General features: G+C 51.5%; 6 protein-coding genes across 6 annotated transcripts in view; 4 read left to right on the top strand and 2 right to left on the bottom strand.

Moving 5' to 3' along the window:
* BU25DRAFT_396831 (FabD/lysophospholipase-like protein) overlaps window positions 1–459 on the top strand; it is a gene marked incomplete at its 3' end in the record, with an annotated part of 4,473 nt that extends 4,014 nt beyond the window's left edge. The window contains exon 6 of the mRNA XM_033704846.1: window positions 4–459. Within this exon, the coding sequence (XP_033559699.1) occupies window positions 4–459 (456 nt within the window). The remainder of the gene's footprint in view (window positions 1–3) is intronic.
* A 4,699-nt stretch (window positions 460–5,158) lies between these two features.
* BU25DRAFT_345841 (uncharacterized protein) lies at window positions 5,159–6,279 on the top strand (the record flags this gene model as incomplete). Its single annotated transcript, XM_033703066.1, has 2 exons — window positions 5,159–5,575; window positions 5,626–6,279. The coding sequence occupies 2 exons, from the start codon at window positions 5,159–5,161 to the stop codon at window positions 6,277–6,279; spliced, it is 1,071 nt and encodes a 356-aa protein (XP_033559698.1).
* A 1,557-nt stretch (window positions 6,280–7,836) lies between these two features.
* On the top strand, window positions 7,837–10,231 carry BU25DRAFT_432787 (major facilitator superfamily transporter; the record flags this gene model as incomplete). The annotated part of the gene is made up of 3 exons (XM_033708740.1): window positions 7,837–8,039; window positions 8,406–8,563; window positions 8,619–10,231. 3 exons carry the CDS (start codon window positions 7,837–7,839, stop codon window positions 10,229–10,231), a joined length of 1,974 nt encoding a protein of 657 aa, XP_033559697.1.
* An 881-nt stretch (window positions 10,232–11,112) lies between these two features.
* BU25DRAFT_114235 (glycosyltransferase family 1 protein) lies at window positions 11,113–12,909 on the top strand. Its single transcript, XM_033700374.1, has one exon. The coding sequence runs from the start codon at window positions 11,333–11,335 to the stop codon at window positions 12,656–12,658; it is 1,326 nt and encodes a 441-aa protein (XP_033559696.1). The 5' UTR covers window positions 11,113–11,332; the 3' UTR covers window positions 12,659–12,909.
* Window positions 12,783–15,212, bottom strand: BU25DRAFT_371901 (MFS general substrate transporter). Its single transcript, XM_033703994.1, has 6 exons — window positions 14,664–15,212; window positions 14,387–14,605; window positions 14,084–14,339; window positions 13,770–14,033; window positions 13,383–13,715; window positions 12,783–13,321 (listed from the first exon to the last, which is right to left on the bottom strand). Exons 1-6 carry the CDS (start codon window positions 14,804–14,806, stop codon window positions 13,049–13,051), a joined length of 1,488 nt encoding a protein of 495 aa, XP_033559695.1. The 5' UTR covers window positions 14,807–15,212; the 3' UTR covers window positions 12,783–13,048.
* BU25DRAFT_473524 (uncharacterized protein) lies at window positions 15,060–17,044 on the bottom strand (the record flags this gene model as incomplete). The annotated part of the gene is made up of 2 exons (XM_033710880.1): window positions 15,060–16,632; window positions 16,741–17,044. The coding sequence occupies 2 exons, from the start codon at window positions 17,042–17,044 to the stop codon at window positions 15,266–15,268; spliced, it is 1,671 nt and encodes a 556-aa protein (XP_033559694.1). The 3' UTR covers window positions 15,060–15,265.
* Window positions 17,045–17,163: the final 119 nt, after the last annotated feature.

The following is a 17,163-nucleotide window of genomic DNA, read 5'->3' as shown; positions in this document are numbered from 1 at the left end:
GAGGATGCACTCGGCCCCAAGCACACGTCGACGCTGAACACAGTCAACAACCTGGGCCTTCTATACGCAGACCAAGGCAAGCTGGCAGAGGCAGAGAAGATGTACCAGCGAGCGCTGCAAGGTTACAAGGACGCACTTGGTGATGCGCACGTCCGACAGTACATACCTGCACTCAACACATTAGAGAACGTGGGCGACCTTTACATCGAGCAAGGGAAGCATGCTGAAGCACAAGAGGCGTATTCAAGCGCGCTACTTGGGCTGCAGAACGTCCTTGGCCAGTCGAGCGAAAGGTGTGAACGGCTCCAAGCTAAGATGCATGCGTTGCCTAAACCACAAACAAGTGAGGTGGACTGTACGCAGCCTCCAACTGTTGAAGGTATTCCCAAGTCAAGACCGCAGCAGCAGAAGACGACAAGACGTCGGTTCCGGCAGTATGTAAAAAATATTTTCCAGTAATCCTACTATATAGCAATGCATAAGCAACGTAAAAAGAGAATATAGGACAGCAACATTTAGGACTGTGAGTGCTCCCGAGTCCTGGTAGTTAGAAAAATCCGAAAGCAGCCTTCGCGCATCGAAGCTCGAAGCTACCGCATTCTGCGCGTAAACCACGTGCGAAGTGTCTCGCTATGCACGCAACCCTTTCACGTCGCGAAATCAAACGATCCATGCCGCAACACCCAGAACAATCGCTGCAAGCTCATTGATCTGGCCTGAGGAGACGTCCGCAGCTCCGGCGGTGGATGACGCTGTTGCAGCTGAAGCAGTTGGCGAAGCTGATCCATTACGAGCGGGCGTGCTTGTGGCGCTACCGTGCGCACGGGCACAACGCCCGTGTTGGTACAACGAGCGCGCTAGCGCCTTCACGGCAACGCAAGAATGAGGTTGTAGAGCCACCCACAATAGCTGTTATCGCGGGATTTTGTGGTGTTGTAGTAAACAGTTGCTTGCGATTAATTTGTGCTATTTATATTTGCTGGGTACGGTGACGTTGCGGCCGCGGCGGGTGGTCTTGGGTGGAGGGCTTAGGGAACGAGCGGCGGCAGCAACACCACCAGCAGCACCACCCACACGCTGTTTTTTGGCGGGAGCTCGTGTAGGAGCCTTCTGTGAGGCCTTACGCTTACCCAATTGGGTTAATTGTATAGCTTTGGCAGCGTCGCGAGCCTCCTTCTTGCGTTGCTTTTCTACCTCTACGTCAGCCTTCTTCTGCGCAGTCTCTGCCTTCTTCCTTTCACGCGCCACACGCTTCTCCTGTTCTAGCCGTTCCTGGAGTATCTTGTTGTTGTACTGTATTTGCTTCTTATCTGCCTTTCTTGCTGCTTTGTCCAGCTCTTCTTGCTCTGCGGCTTGCTGCTGCTCGCGGGCTTCTTGTACCTTGCGAGGAGAGAAGAAGAGAGGTTTGTGCTCGTATCGAGCGCGTTGACGCAAGTCAAGCGGCTTGCCCTTCTTCTTGTGGTTCTTTTTGCTTGCAATTGTAAGGCGGAGTTGCTGGTTTTCGTAGTTGAGAAGCTTATTCTGCGCAGAGAGTCTGTGAAGGAAGCGTTGCAGCGCGCGCGCATCCCTATTGTTATGAAGCTCAACTGCAGAGTTAAAAACTCTGTCAAGCTTGTCGGCGGATGGCTCCGTGGAGCTGGAGGTATGGGTATTGCATTGCTGGATTTGGTGAAGGACTGTATTGGGCTCAAACGGTGAGATGCCTGTGGCTTTGAAGCTGCTTAAAACTACCTTTTGGGTTATACTGTTTAGCCACGCGTCCCCGAACAGGCTCACAAGGTCCGGTGTTTTTACCTGGGCAAGCGCTTGGCTGCAGTGAAGGCGTGTGGTGACTGCGTTGGAGTATCCTGTTGCCAACGGCTTGAAGCAGCCTACGTCGAGCGGCTGCAGCGTATGGGTACTGTGTGGGGGGTAGATAACCAGCAGAATCTTGTGGCGATCGCAGTAATCAATGAAGTCCATCGTTATATGGGAGCCGTGGCCATCAACGATAAGCAATCGCCAGTTATTTCGAGCTTTGTGGATTGTGTAGCGATCAAACACCTGCTCAAGCCAGGCAACGCCTAACTTATCGTTGGTCCACCCTGTAGAAGAAGCTCCTACAAATATATGGTGTTTTCCTGGTTCTAGGTCTGCCACCCAGTTTGATTGTATAGCTTCAGCCTTGCTCCTGTATATGATGGCTGGAGGCAGTGCTGATCCATCTCCACACACGCTCGCAAGCAGTGTAATCCACTCACGATTACCATCTTGGAGTGACTGTTTACTGCCTCCGCGCTGCCACGTTGCCTTAGAGAAGATACGCTTACTCCTGCCACACAGTCCAATAGCAAAGCCCTTCTCATCCATATTGTATGTGTGCCGCGGCTCGATGTTGTATTGGGTGATCTTCTGCTGCAGAATATCAAAGTACTCGGTGTACTTTTCAAGAGAATCGGCGGCGTGCCGCTGCGCGTCCATACTCGTGGCCCATCGTGGGGTCAATCGATCAGTGTGCCGGTGAAGGAACTCAGTAATCCAGCTGTCAGAAACCTCGTTGTGGGCGAGCGCATAGGCAAAATTCGCTATCATTTGACGTGTGGGAGGTAGGTGACGATCTGTAAGTCTCTCAATATACTTCACAAGGTACTCCTCTTTTTGTGGGTGGAGTTTTCGGCGAGCAGAATTGGCTTCTTCCCGGGATTGCTGCACACCTCGCCAGTGCCGCGACAGCGTTGTACGATCAACGCCATGGTTTTTTGCAATTTCTGTATAGCAAAGTCTTTCATTTGGCTTCAAATTACGAATCTGTGTGATTGCATCATCAATTCCAGGCATGGTTGTGGTGCAATTGACGCGTCAAAGTATGAGTATATTGGTGTTGCCCGCTCGTTGTACCAACGCGCTCGTTGTACCAACGCGCTCGTTGTGCCCGTGCGCACGGTAGCGGAGGCTGCTGAGGATGCGGATGAAGCAGATGCAGATGCACTGTCACAAAGTCAGTGAATGGTCTCGCCAAAGGCCTGCATTTTACACTCACGATGCCAAGGCTGAAGATGCTGCTCCACTGCTGGTCAAGCTTGCAATCTGTGCGTCGTCTAGCAATTGGTCCCCCCGAATTTATTCTGGCGTTTCTGTTTGCTGAACATTCGCTGCCCTTTGGCTATACGCTTCGAACGTTTCGCTGCCCGATTTGCTTGCAACGGTCAGCATTCTCTCTGCGCAACTTGGCGTCTTCACTCCCGGAATGTTGATACCGCCAACCATGCCGGACCTGTATCGTTAGTGAACGCTCGTCTACAGATGATGTGCAGTACTCACTGGCAATGCCTTTGCACGCTGCAGAAGTAGTACACTCGATCATCGCTGGTAACGTTCACCACGAACTTCCTGGCTCTGCTATTGGTATCAAAATACGGACCACTGTAAACTGGAGCTTCCATTAGCTTCAGTATATGAAGACGAGAGCTTAACTACCCACAGTCGTCATCATCAGTCTCGCAAGAGTTGCCGAAATACCCTCCACGACATTATGTCTAGGAAAGAGCTCGAAGACAACAGTGTCGCCCTGAACAGCGCCGATGGTCTAAGGAACGAAAGTGAGTGCTGAAGGCCCGACCTGGACGGTATGCACGGCGGCCGAAGCGAGTTTCACAAGAACGGGAGCGACGAAGCGATGCATCTTAGCAGAGCTTGCAATTGGCGGCAAGGATAATTGGAAGATGTCGAAGTAGGCTTTTGCATAACGCGAGTTCTCACTTCTGGCAAGGTGAGATGAGAAGGATTGAGCAAGTTGTGAGCATGCCGGATACTTAAGGGCGCTGCCTTCGTTGCTAGTGATTCATTCCTGTCCAGCCATCAAACCAGGAGGTTACGTAGTTGAGGACGGGTTTGCCTAATTGGAATACGGTTGTTATCAGCTATTGGGTTGAAAAGGAAAGGACTCCACAAGATCCGTTGGATAAGGCCGTCTGGCCGGAGGCTGTATAAGCTACTGGCTGACTTGGCTGAGCATGACATTCGATCCTGTTCTGCGAGACCTCGCACATCAACAATTTGCAACGTCTGAAATGCGTAGAATCAGAGTACAGGGCGTCTGTGATCACACGCCAGTTCGTTTTCGAAGCCCTAAATCTCCAAGATCAACTATTTTGCGACCCATACAGAGCTGGCCCACGTGACCATCAAGAGCCCTGCGATGCGGTTCCAAGGTCTGATACACTCACTCGCTCACGCGCATAGGCATGAAGTAGGGCTGTCTCAGTACGAGATGGATCTGCTGCTGAAGATTGAGCGGTGAAGAGAAGCAGTGGTAAAAGTTGGTAAACCGTTTCTGGACCGCCCTTACGAAACCATCAATTATTATCGTTCGTTCCACCTCCTTCATCGGTCTTTACCCATCAATCTACACAGATGACATTTAAACTTGTAGCGATAGACTCCTAGTACTGGCACGACGAGAAAGGGGGCAGGAGCCAACGGCGGCCACACGTACCCAAGGCTTGCTTGAACAACCATATTGGCAGTTGTCATACCGACCACGCGTCCTGTATCAACCTGAGGGCCTCAGAGCGAACTCGTGCCTTATTTTCGTTCTTAGCAACCCACTCTATCGTTACTTGACGTGTTGCAGTTCGGACATCCTTAGGCCCGTGCTCTCACGAACGTGTCGCGAATCTCTGACGCCATCTGTCTCGCAACACCGCAACCACCAATCCAGACATCAGTCACACGTTTGATCGCTACCTTCAGCAGCATTGTGAGGACGTTGAGATGGAGCGGCATGCCATATATCCGTTCAAAGCGCGGCCTCGTCTAGATCGAAGAAGCAGCCAAATGCCGGGTACATAGCATTGACAGCCTCGCCTACGAACAGGCGGTGGACGTGCGAAACGTGACAGTTGCAGCGATGACCGAGGTTTACAACATATACGCCACACGTTCGGATGAGAGGGAGAATCTTATGTATTCTCTGCCGTGTCAGGTTGTCCGTCGTTCGCTCATCACCCGTTTCCTCTTCTTGTTTCTAATTTGACCTTCAACTACAGCTTGCCAACTTGACTTATCAACGGTCAAGCTTGGGGGCTGAGTTTATATAATCATCTAATACGGGTTCGATCAAGACAGTTTGCTAGGCACTACACCTCAGAAAGAGCTGGAGAAGGACCGCTAGCCTAGCATGAACAAAGTCACGCCTCAAATCCAGGCAATCGCCAGCAAGCTCTCATCAGCCTTCAAGAGACGCAACAATGCACCTTCAATTACCAACCCTCCGTCCCACAATGATGATCGCCAATACCGCTTATCGCGGCTCCTCTTGGTGGTATCGCTCACGCTGCTCCTCCTGTTGTCCATTGCAGCTCTTGTCCTCAAGGCATATAGCTACGGCTTCATTGAGTTCAACGCCGAGATGGGGTTCTATCTTGTGAACGACGAGGTCCAAGGCGAACCTGAAGGAGAGAATCTGGTAGCCGCTCTTCCTCACAACCTCTTCCGTGTGCCTGAGAAGCTTGTACTGGTAGTGGCGATGCTCAACATACTTTTGAGTACGGCACATTTGGCATTCGTTTCTTGGGACTGGAAATCCGGCAGACGAGTGAGTCGTTCCTGATGCTCGATGGACATCTTGAGCTAATTGTCAAACAGACGCAAACGCGCGCCTTCCGCCGCAACGCCATTGTTCTGCACATCATCAATGCCATCCTTGTTCTGACCGCTCTTATCGCCATGTCCGTATCTCACAAAGCCTCATCACCGTTCAAGTACGATCTCATCCCAAAGACACCCAACGCTGTGTCTCCATCTGGGTACAGGTACTACCGTTACGACTCTGGCATTTTCGACCTTGAGACCTGGACCTGCGAGCTAGAGAACGCAAAGGGTGCTGGCGAGGCACGAAAGGACTACCAGGCACAGTGCGATATTGAAGTAGCGGGGCGAACAATCATGGTGCCTTTCTTCCTCGTTGCGTTGGCCGTTGCCGGATTGTCCGTCTGGGCACTTGTCATTGGCGGAAAGCACGGAACTCGCAGCGAGCACCTCTACACTAAGGATGCTGACCTCGAGATGGGTAAGGGAGCTGAAGATGGCAAACAAGTACAAGTCGAAGAAGTTGAGCTTGCGACCTTGGAAGGGCCGGACAGGCAGAAGGAAGGCAGGTTGAGCAAGATTGAGGAGGGTGGAGAGGAGACGGAAGAAGCACCAAAAGAGTCGGAAACAACATTGAAGATCGAGGCGGCCGATGCTCTGTCAGCCGAAAGCAAGGATGTAGATGCAAAGAAGGAGGCTGGTGCGTCCTGACCACTCAGGTACAGAACTTGAACGCAATATATTCTCCAAGTTACTCTGATTTTAAGTGGTGCGATATGGCTTTGGTCGGTCAACGGTGTTGTTCCCCTCATCTTGTAAGTGGGTTTGTGAAAAGAGGTGAGATAGACTGATTTGAATTCCCGAAGACGGCACAATTTTACAGCCGAAGTTAGTAGCACAATACCTTGGACCGCCACTTTGCTTGCATATGTACTCCAGAGTTCGGCAGTCCTTTCCACAGGGCGAACGAACAGAGGTTAGTGCTAGTGCACGGCTCAATACCTTCACCGTAACCTTCAACATCTACGGTTCAAATTTCACGTACAGAAAGTAGCAGCAGCTGCAGTATTGCCGTAGTACTGTAGTAGAGGTGCTAAAAATAGAAAGAATGGGTCCGAGATTGAATGTTTAAGGAAAGTAGAGTGGGTAGAAGACAGCGGCTCTGTTGCGGTATCAATCAGTCCGTACAAGGTCTGACTATGCCCGTAGCAGACTACCTAGTCTACTGTGTTACAGGTCAGGTACATAGTCGTCTTCTCCAGGCTAGATAGTAACTCAGCGCTATATTCCATCGTATTCTACTAGCGGCCCAAGCCGCCACAGTCTCAATCACTCTTCTCTGCCTATACACTCACGTGACCGTTATCACAGTACTATGGTCTACGATCTTGCTTATTACGGCTACTGTACGGCTGTACAGCTTGCATCCTTCATCATTACCTCCCACATCTTACTGCAGTACTTTGTAGCCGTCACCACTCGTAGTACTGACTGTTGGAAGCGCTGATTTTATTAGTGAATCAAGGGCCCTTGAAGGTGAGGCAGACGCCTGGAAGTACATGAAGTTGCGGCGAAAACGTGGAGAAGCGGAGTCGTACCAAGCTTGTGGCGCGAGGTGGCCCATGAGCAACTGATATTGGCCCCTGCCTCTTCCACTTTTGTCAACCCACGCTACATTTTGTCGGCATCAACATCATCATATTGCCGCATATAGCCTTCCCTCCCGCAGGGTTCTGATAACTTTCAAGGCTTTCATCATCGCTGTAACCCTGAACGTTGAGTTTTCCATCGTGGGGTGTCGTGCATCCCGAAGAGGGAAGCCCGTTCGGATCCCCAGGTCAGCGCCGGCTGACCTGCATACCCGCAATGCAGCACACAAGGAAGCGCGAACCGGCGCAGGGAAGCAGATGACAGATGCAGGTCGTGCGACGGTGTGTATACTAAAGGCGGAAAGTTGTCTCGCTTGCGCAAAGCTTGAATGCATGGCTGAGTATGTGATGTCGGTGAATAGCTTGCGACACCGCCGATGCTGCGTGGATGCATCGTCAGAGAACGGGATAGAGGATAATGGGCTGCTGGATGGTGTGGTTGCGCAAGATGGTGTTGCTTTTCTGAGGCAGTCGCAGTGTTGACATGCGCTCAAGTTCTTCTTTTCCGTATCTATCCTAACTGTTAGCAATATTGTTTTATGCCACAAACAGTACCTTACTGTCCATACCGCACATCGCAGCTTATCAAGGCCAAGACAATAAGCAACAAGGCTCCACTATGACAGCGCCCTCTATACGAGCATCGTCCCGTACGCCGACATCCGGGAACCTGATAGAATACTACGCTCCCGACAACCGCACAGCTGTCAAAAGACACCACAACTGGAACTCAAAACATAGTAGTGCTACCAAAGCAACAATTGCCGCATTAGCATGCAAGTGCGAGACAACATACACTCCAAGAATCTCCCCAGGACAAAAGTACAGCACAATAACAGCCCCAATGGATCCACGACAGCCGGGTTCGGGCGACATGAGCCCTAATATACACAGCAACGACTTGAACACCATGGAGCTGCCGCACTTGGTGATGTTCCAAGCAACCGAACGAGGAAGAATCGATTCCATAGCTTCGAGTCCGTCAGGGAGCGAGTTCGACAACTACTCTTGGCCATCGAGGCGTGCGAGTGCACAGCAACAAGTTGAAGCTACAGATTCTGTCGTCAACCTGTTGACACCTACAAAACCGAATAGAGCAAGTCACCTCCGAGAAGTAGACTTCGCTCAAGATGAGGTCGAGAGCCCGATTCAGCCTTCAAAGGAGCGACCTCCGCAGTACCCCGGAAGCGATGGCGCGGCGACATACCCTTCTCTGGCGAAGACAGTGCTGATTATGATCTCGCTGTACATATCGATCTTTCTCGTCGCACTCGACAGAACAATCATGGGACCCGCGATTCCTGCGATCACAAATCAGTTCAACAGTTTAAAGGACGTCGGATGGTGTAAGCCCCGTAACATCGTGTCGAGGCTTGAGCGTACCGCTAACTCTGCCCACAGACGCAAGCGCATACATGCTCACGTCCTGCGGCCTCATCCTCCTATACGGTCGCATATACACGTTCTTCCCCACGAAGCCAGTCTTCTTGTCCGGCATCTTCCTCTTCGAGATCGGAAGCGCGATTTGTGGCGCAGCCCAGAGCAGCATCATGTTGATTGTGGGTAGAGCGATCGCAGGTCTGGGAAGCAGCGGCGTGTTTACGGGAGCGATCCTTATCATGCTCAACACAGTGCCATTGCATAGACGACCGTTGCTGCAAGGCTTATTCGGCGCGTGTTTCGGCGTCGCAAGCGTGACAGGACCATTGCTGGGCGGTGCATTCACAGAAAGTGGATTGACGTGGCGATGGTGCTTCTACATCAACATACCGCTCGGCGCTATTACCATCGGGGTGGTCATGTTCCTGCTGAAGCTGAAAGAGAACAAACCGAGAACGAAAGGCTGGAAGGATACAGTGCGGAAAATGGATCCTCTCGGGACCATCTTGTTCCTTCCTGGTATCACCTGTCTCCTGCTAGCCTTGGAGTGGGGCGCTGCAGAGTACTCATGGAGCTCCCCACGACTCATTGCTCTGCTTGCCACCTTCGCAGCCTTGCTCACAGCTTTCATTGTCTGGCAATATGTGACTCGAAAAACCACTGCAACGGTACCTGCTCGCATTCTTCTTCAGAGGAGTATTGCATGCGGTTGCGCATCGCAATTTTGCGTCGGCGCTACGATGTTGACAGTGTCGATTTACATGCCACTGTGGTTTCAAGCAATCAAGGGAGTGTCCGCTTTCCAGTCAGGTGCCAACTCTTTACCACTTGTCCTCTCGACAGTCTTTGCTTCGATCCTGTCTGGCGGGTTGATCCAGCGCATCGGGTACTACACTCCGTTCATGATCATCGGATCTTGCTGTATGGCAGTTGGTACTGGCTTGATCACTACATTGGCCACCAGCACGGAAACTGCTAAGTGGATCGGCTACCTGATCGTCCTAGGCATTGGAGTTGGCTTCTCGATGCAACATGCCAACTTGGCTGTGCAAGTCGTCTTGGAGAAACAAGACATCCCAATTGGCACCGCCATGCTGTCGCTATGCCAAACGCTCGGTGGAGCAGTGTTCACGGCCGTCGGCCAAAACCTGTATATCGACAAGTTCTCCGAGGGCCTACAGCGCATCGAAGGTATCGATGTAGGCCATGTTCTGAACTCGGGAGCGACTGATCTGACACGTTCTGTAGCTCCCGAGCTTCAGGAAAAAGTACTAGAAGCATATAATCGCTCTTTGACGCAAGGTACCTTCCTTGCAGTGCTCTTTGTCGCCTGTTTGGCCGTACCTGCAGCTCTAGGCATGGAGTGGCGGAGCGTAAAGGATGATCCAAGGAAAGCGCGCCAAGCGGTCGTACAAGATGTCGAGATGAGCAGCGGTCGCAAAAGAGACCCTGACAGGAGCATAAGTGTCGAGAGACGCGTGTCTCGAAAACATGCTATCAGACTGGATGATGATTTCATCGCGCAGCCCGCTCCGATTTGGAAGAAGATGTATCGATCAAGCGGACAGTTTTCACAATGGATGACAACGAAAGTGAACCCAGATCTACGGCCAGAGCTTGGTTTTCCGAAGTAGAGCCGGAAGTTCTTGTCAAGCGCTGAACTGCCTCTGCAGGCTATTATATTCCGCTGCAGTTGGTCTGCTGGCTGTTCGAGATCCTGAAGGTGTATTGATATTGTGTGGACGTACTCAATCCTCGTCAAGATAGATATTGCAGAGCACATGAACCAGAGTAGCCTCATACCCAACTGTCAAGTTTGAAGTGCAACTCTGTGAGGCACTTGAACCACGTCCATCGAAACATAAGATAATGGCTGGTTGGCCTGTCTAACTCCTTAGCCAGGTACTGTTCCGAGCTTACAGTTGGTTCCTGCCAATAGGGTGATGCCATATGTCGCACAGGCAAGAGGTGGTAGCATGTCGTACCTGATTGCTTCTGATGCTTACTGAGGCTTGGCAAGATGTGTGGGCGAATCCCAGCTGCACTGATGGGAGATTGTTGCTGACAAGCAATCTTAGGGTCTGTCTTCCCGTGAAGTTTCTGGGGAGACGGACGCGGAAGAGGTTGTGGTGATGGTCCCGTTCCCATGATGCATCAGGTTGACTAGAGATCAAGATAGTGTGCAGCGGGAGGGATGTCATATCAGTCTGATACGAGCTGAATCCGACAATAGACCTGTGCACGCCACAAAAATATGTTTGCATCGGCTGTCGTAGACAGACGGCAGGATCCATGCAAGAGGCGTGGTACCTGGAAGATGCAGTGTATCATCAAAACGCGGATCTAGCAACTGCATTGGACAGGCAAGCCGAACAGCTTCGGACGTCTAAGGGTGCATACGATAAGGGTGTCCGTAGCAGCTGAAAGCTGGAGGTTCATCTTCGATGCTTTTTCACGGTTCCCCGCTGGTGTCGGATGATTCGTACCCTAACGCTCTCTCGGCCACAGAGATGGCGCAATAGCGTATGTCGAGTATCGGAGTAGCGCACAGTCGAAGCTGGACGAACGTGGGCAGCCCCGCAATGCAGTCGAGGGTGCGAAGTACGAGCCGGTGGAATGTAGTATGTCGGAGGTACCTACATAAGATCCGTACCAGTGTCGACCACAGTGACTGATATTTGTATCCACGCGCTTCTCTTGACTTCTCTGCCAGTGAGAATATCTCTTTCACCACAATGACTGCCTCGATCCACATCGTTTTAAGCGTAGCTTGGCAAGATGCCGGTGATACTACACGCGCCATCGCCATGGCTACGGCATTACGGGACCAATGTCCCTCCGCTCTGAAGCTGAAAATCGACTTCTTGTCCTGTGGCTCGCGCTTCGAATACCAGATTACCGACGCTGGCTTCAATATCGTCCCCGCCCAGCCTCGAGTCAGAGGGATCTCAGTCGCACATGACCTCGGCTGGGATTGGCCAGAGTTCTTCGGATCCGAAGAGATTGCGAAGTCATTCATCGATGGACAGCTTGCAGCCTTCAGGCTATTGAAGCCTGATATCGTGTTCCACGGAATGTGGGCGCCGGCGTCGATTGCTGCTCGATTGTTGGGTATTCGTACCATTAACTTCCTCCCTGTTCCACTCCACCCAAGCGCCTTCGCACATGGCCTAGTGCGCGATCTTCCAGACATGATGCCGTTGTTCACTCGACTGCCTCGGCCGATGAGACGAAACTTGGCTTGGTGGGCAAGTGGTCTGATGACCCGAGCACCTATCTTCCGCCAAAGACGACTTGGAGCAGCCGCAGCGGCTTGTGGATGGCCCGTCAAAGGGCCCATCTCCCTCTTCGACATGAATATGGCTGATCTCAACCTCGTCAACGACCATCCTGTCTTCCATCAAGAGTACTTGCATCGGCTTCCCAGCAACATCGTGCTGACCGGCCCATTGTATGCTAAAAATGACTCGGAACTGAATCCAGACATTGCGATGCATCTCAAGAAAGGTCCCGGTCCGTCCATCTTGATCACAATGGGAAGCTCGGGCACGGAAGAGTTCCTGTTCGAGGCTATTCGGGCAATGAAGCTCGACCCTGTTGATGATTGGAGCGCCGTCATTCTAGCATCGAAGTCGATCTGTTCCATCGACAGGGCCAGGGAAGTTGCAGATGGAGACACGCGACTGTTCGTAACAGACCATTTCATCCCCGCTCCAGCGGCAAATGCACTTGCTGATGTCGTTATCAGCCATGGTGGTCAGGGAACTGTGCAATGCGCACTTGCCGCCGGGAAGCCGATCGTAGGCGTTGCATTGCAAGTCGAGCAGCAGACGAATCTGGATAACGCGATGAATGCTGGAGCTGCCATTCGCATCCAGAAGCAATCCTGGAAGGCGAGAAACATTCGTAATGCAGTGCTCACAGTGCTGCGTGATCCTATTTATGCGGCTAACGCTATAGCTCTCGCCGAGACACTCAACGCAATGGACGGAGCGAAGACAGCGGCTGAAGTGATGTGGAAGTTCATCTTGGATGAGCAAGCAGAGAAGTTGAAGGCTTGAGACGCGTGATGGGCCACTGTTGTCATGTCATATTGCCTAATACCGGTAATGCACGTCCACGCGTCGCGACGCGCGTCCCAAGCGATATGTCGAAAGGAGTCCTGAGTTTTAAGTGAGAGTTCGATGCTGGAAACAATCTGTAGTCACTTGCGAGAGATACCTGTTCCTGTTGTCTGTGATATTGATGCTGATGGTGGATGGTGGCAGGTGAGCCGCAGGAGAGAGTGGGTCTCAGTAACACACTAGTGACTAGCGTGTCGTCATCATTCACTCTTGCCGCTTGACGCGTCGAGGCTTCTTGAACGGCATGTCTGGAAGTCTGCCTAGTATCTTTCAGTACGATATTTCTGGAGTCCATACCAAGCATTCCAATGCTGCTTAATCCAATCTCTAGTATACATAGCGGAAAGACCTCATCTCCTTGTCGGTCATATCCGCATAGTTCATGTCCCCAGCCTCATCTGCGGAAATGCCTTCGAGGCCAGTCTCGCAATCCCGCTTGTTATTCTCCCAGATCAGATAGATGCGGAGAACAAAGCACAGAACGAGTGCCGTACCGCAACAGACCATCATTGCAAGAAAGCCTGACGGGTAGCTTGGAGCCTCGTTGGCAAAGAACAGCTGCGGGCCGATGATGTTGCCTGTGCAATATGCGATGAAGATCTGTATGTATCAACATATTGATCCTAGAGTCGAAGTTTGACATGAGCATGAGGGGATTTACCATTGCGTTTGCAGTGTTCTTCTTTGTAAAGCCACCGATGTTGCCACTCGACATGCTCAGAACCATAGGGAAGTTCGCTGAGAAAGCAATGCAAAAGCAGTAGCCCATGAACCGTGCCCAGATCTGGGTAGGTTGGATCTCCCGAATCATCACAGCGCCGACAAGCGCGACGGCGAGATTCCAAGCCATGAAGTACGTGCGGGTGTTGCGAACGTAGGTGCTGCCAGCGGTGCCGATGATGACGAAGACGCCTTGGAATACTTGACCGAGCATCTGGACAAGCAGTGTGTTTAGCGTCGAGAAGCCCATGCCCTTGATGACGATGGAGCCGAACTGTACAATGGTTAGCAATGTACTTAGTTGATGAGAGTGATGGAGGGAGCATACCCCGTGAAGACCACCATTCGCGATGTTCTGTGCAAGTTGGATCGCAACTAGAAGCCAGATCTTGACATCAAGCAATGCTTCGATCGACTGACCCCATTTCCATGTGTTGTTCTTAATGCCAGTCATGTTCTCTTGCACGCGATCAATGGTTTTTGCTCTGTCGGCCGTGTTGAGGAAACGCGCGTTCGACGGTTCGTTCGGAAGGAAGAAGTAGATGGCAGCGGACCACGCTACAGTGAGTGCTCCAAATAGCAAGAAGACGGCCCAAAATTCAAGTCAGTCTACAAACTCTGTTCGTGAAGACTCTGTCTTACCTTCCAAGGCTCGATACTACGAACATGTCCAACACCGTATGCAAGTATACCGCCGAAGATACCAGCCACAACGTTGCCCATGAACCAAGCTCCGTGCCTCAAAGGTTGTTCAGACCTTTTGTACCACATGGCCACGATGACGGTCAAGCCTGGACCAATCGCTGCTTCAGCTGCACCGAGAAAGAAGCGTATAGCGAGGAGGCTTTCAGCATTGAAGCAAGTCGCAGTAAGCATAAGAATTGCGCCCCAAACAATGCTGTCTAAAATTAGCAAAGTAGGGAGTCGAGCATCGATGGTACTTACACAGAGACTGCGATGGTCCGAGCGACAGGAAAGCGCACTATCAAGGCCGCAGCAGGGTATGATGCAGCCAGATAGCCGAAATAGTATATGCCGCTAGCCCAGCTGTATTGTCCTCCAGACATATTGAGATCAGTCTGCAAGCCCATGATCGCAGTGTAGCCTAATGCCGATTTGTCGAGGAATTGGAACATGTACGACAAGCCCATGATCGGGAGTAGGCTACCAAGCTTAGCATCCAGTATATAGGTAATAACATAACAACAAGTACTGCACTCACTTCAAGTCAATCTTACGCAAGATACGCCGGTCTTCCTCTGGACTGAGGGCCTCCCTGGTGGCGAGGACATCGCCGAGCTCAGTAAGGACTTGGTCCTTGTCTGGATACTCCTGGCTGTCCTTTTTTTCGTTCGTAACAGACATTGTTGGAGGGGATCAGATTCGATGTTGATTGAAGATAGCGTTGAAGTGATGGTGGTTGTCGATGTCCACTGGGTTCTGACGGAGGAAGTGCTCTTATAGACCATGGCTACCTGTAGAGGAGTATGCATCATGCTTGGCATACTGATAACCAGCTACTAACTGAGATACTAGATACGCACGCGTATGAAAATGCGGGGATGCAGATACTGGTCGGCTAATGGTTTGCGGGACTTGCACGCGGAGATATTGACTTTGTGTTGTTCTTGACAGTGCACCACACGTGATCCAAGACCGAGCGGAAGCGACCGATTTAAGCGCTCCTTAACCCAAACGTGGTTTAGCGAACACGGCTTGTCGCCAATTTCAATGGATGCTCAGGGTGAACGAACACAATGGTCAAGATCCGTCAGTCAAGCATTGTCGTCTTGCGCGTTGGTCACAGAAAGAGCGTTGTACGTATCATCCCAAAACGAACAATTCCTTCTGCTCCATTTGCGCTCTGACGTCTACGCGCTTGCCATGACGTCGTTGCATGGCAATGACTGTGACCAAAAAGCGGTGGGCGCGTTCGTAGTTCTTCCCATAAAGTCGGAAGGTTTCGAAACGGTCCAGTATGAATTTATGATGTAGCATGTCATGGGTTTCGAGGGCTGCCATGAACAGAGGCCAAGCAACTCTCAGGTTGGGCTGGTCGCCGCCATGCGTGAAATCCTGAAAACAGAGATTCATGATCTCTTGTAAAGCATAGCGCTGTCGCTCATCCATGGGATCGTTGAAGGCTGTCAAGCGCTTGAAGTCTAGGATGATAGCATAGTACATAGGTACAATTGCTCGCATGTTCGCCACCAGTCTGTGACTGTTGTCGGTCTCTAGAGACAGCTCATGAGCCACCTCCATGAGTTCTCTGAAGAGATCGCCGACTTCATCGATTGAGTATTCCACTTCATGCGCTTGTTCCATTGCTGACGAAGGATCATCGCGATACAATGTCGCAAGCTGAGCGGTCAAGAATCGCAAATACGCACAATGGCCGAGTAGGGCGTAAACGTTGCGGTTCTCTACATCGTCGACCAGCTCAGCCTGAGGGTATGCGTCGCCCCATGTTAGTCGATACAAGGAATTGGAATAGTGATGGAGACGTGCCACTGCCTTGATAGGATCTTTGGATCGCATACGAGTGTCTGTCGGATTCGAAAGCAGCATGTTGAGGATAGCTTCATTCACGTGTCCCCCGACACCAGACGTCGCGGCTGCTGAATCAAGCAATACAATCCAGATTAGAACGCGTGCCGAGTAGATAGATATCTTCGACTCTTTACTCGAGTGGTCTGTCCGTACAGCTACTGGACTATTTTCTTGGGCTCCAAGTTTGTGTGGTGGAAGCTGAAGTAGGTTACCGCTCTGCGACTGCAATAGCGATGCCACACCCTGGAGATGGCTCAAATATGCTCTGCACCTTTCGTCGCCGAATTGCTGTTCATAAAGTAGCATTAGCCACAAAGCAGTGAGGATCGTGTCAAGATCCTTCGTGGTTTCGCTTGATGGCACAATTGCATCTGCCATGAGTCTGAGCGCCAGACCATAGTGGTTCGACGAAGCATTCTGAGCGCTGACCGACGATTGATGCCGTCGAAAATCCATCTCTTGATGCCCAATCGCCACGACCATGTGCATGACCATGGGTTCAGTTTGCGCGATGTTGAACATGAGTGATATCAATGAATACTCCGGGTTCTTAGTGTGATGCAATTTGGCAAATTCGGTTCGAAAATAGCGAATAGCTTCGTAGTCTTCAGCACATAGATCCAGAGTACATCTCCCCGTATCTGTCCAAGCTCCTGTCGAATGACTCGAGGATGGGCTTACGCCGCAAGCTTCTAGTATCGAGGGTGAATGGAACACCTCCAGGCTCGTGTTGATTATAGAAGGTGTACTGCAAGCCTCTGGTACCGAAGGTGAGTCGAGAATCTCCTGGCTCGTGTTTGAGACAATGGGTGAAGCTGCATCGCTGATAGAGGACAAAGGACTCTGTGCGGAACTCAAGCTTCGGTTGGTCCTGCGACGCTCTGCTAGAGTCGGTCGTGGAGTATAGTCGCATGATATTTTCAGTCGCTCACATCGCCCACAGATGGGACGGCGTCGATCGCAACCTTTCTTCACTGTCGGGCTGCGGCACGTCCAGCATCCTGCTCTGCTACGGCGTCTTGTCTTAGAAGTATGCTCCGCTTCTGTGGCCATAGGCGTGGAGGCACACAGGGTCAAGTGCCAGGAGAGACATTTGCGGGGGGGTAAGACATGCTTCCTATCGTGTGTAATTGAGAGAGGAGCGCTTCGCGCTAAGTGGGGAACTGACCCGC

The sequence above is a fragment of the Macroventuria anomochaeta genome (genome assembly GCF_010093625.1).
Source record: "Macroventuria anomochaeta strain CBS 525.71 unplaced genomic scaffold BU25scaffold_25, whole genome shotgun sequence".
NCBI classification, from domain to species: Eukaryota; Fungi; Ascomycota; class Dothideomycetes; order Pleosporales; family Didymellaceae; genus Macroventuria; species Macroventuria anomochaeta.
This window is presented reverse-complemented; position numbering and strand designations above follow the sequence as displayed.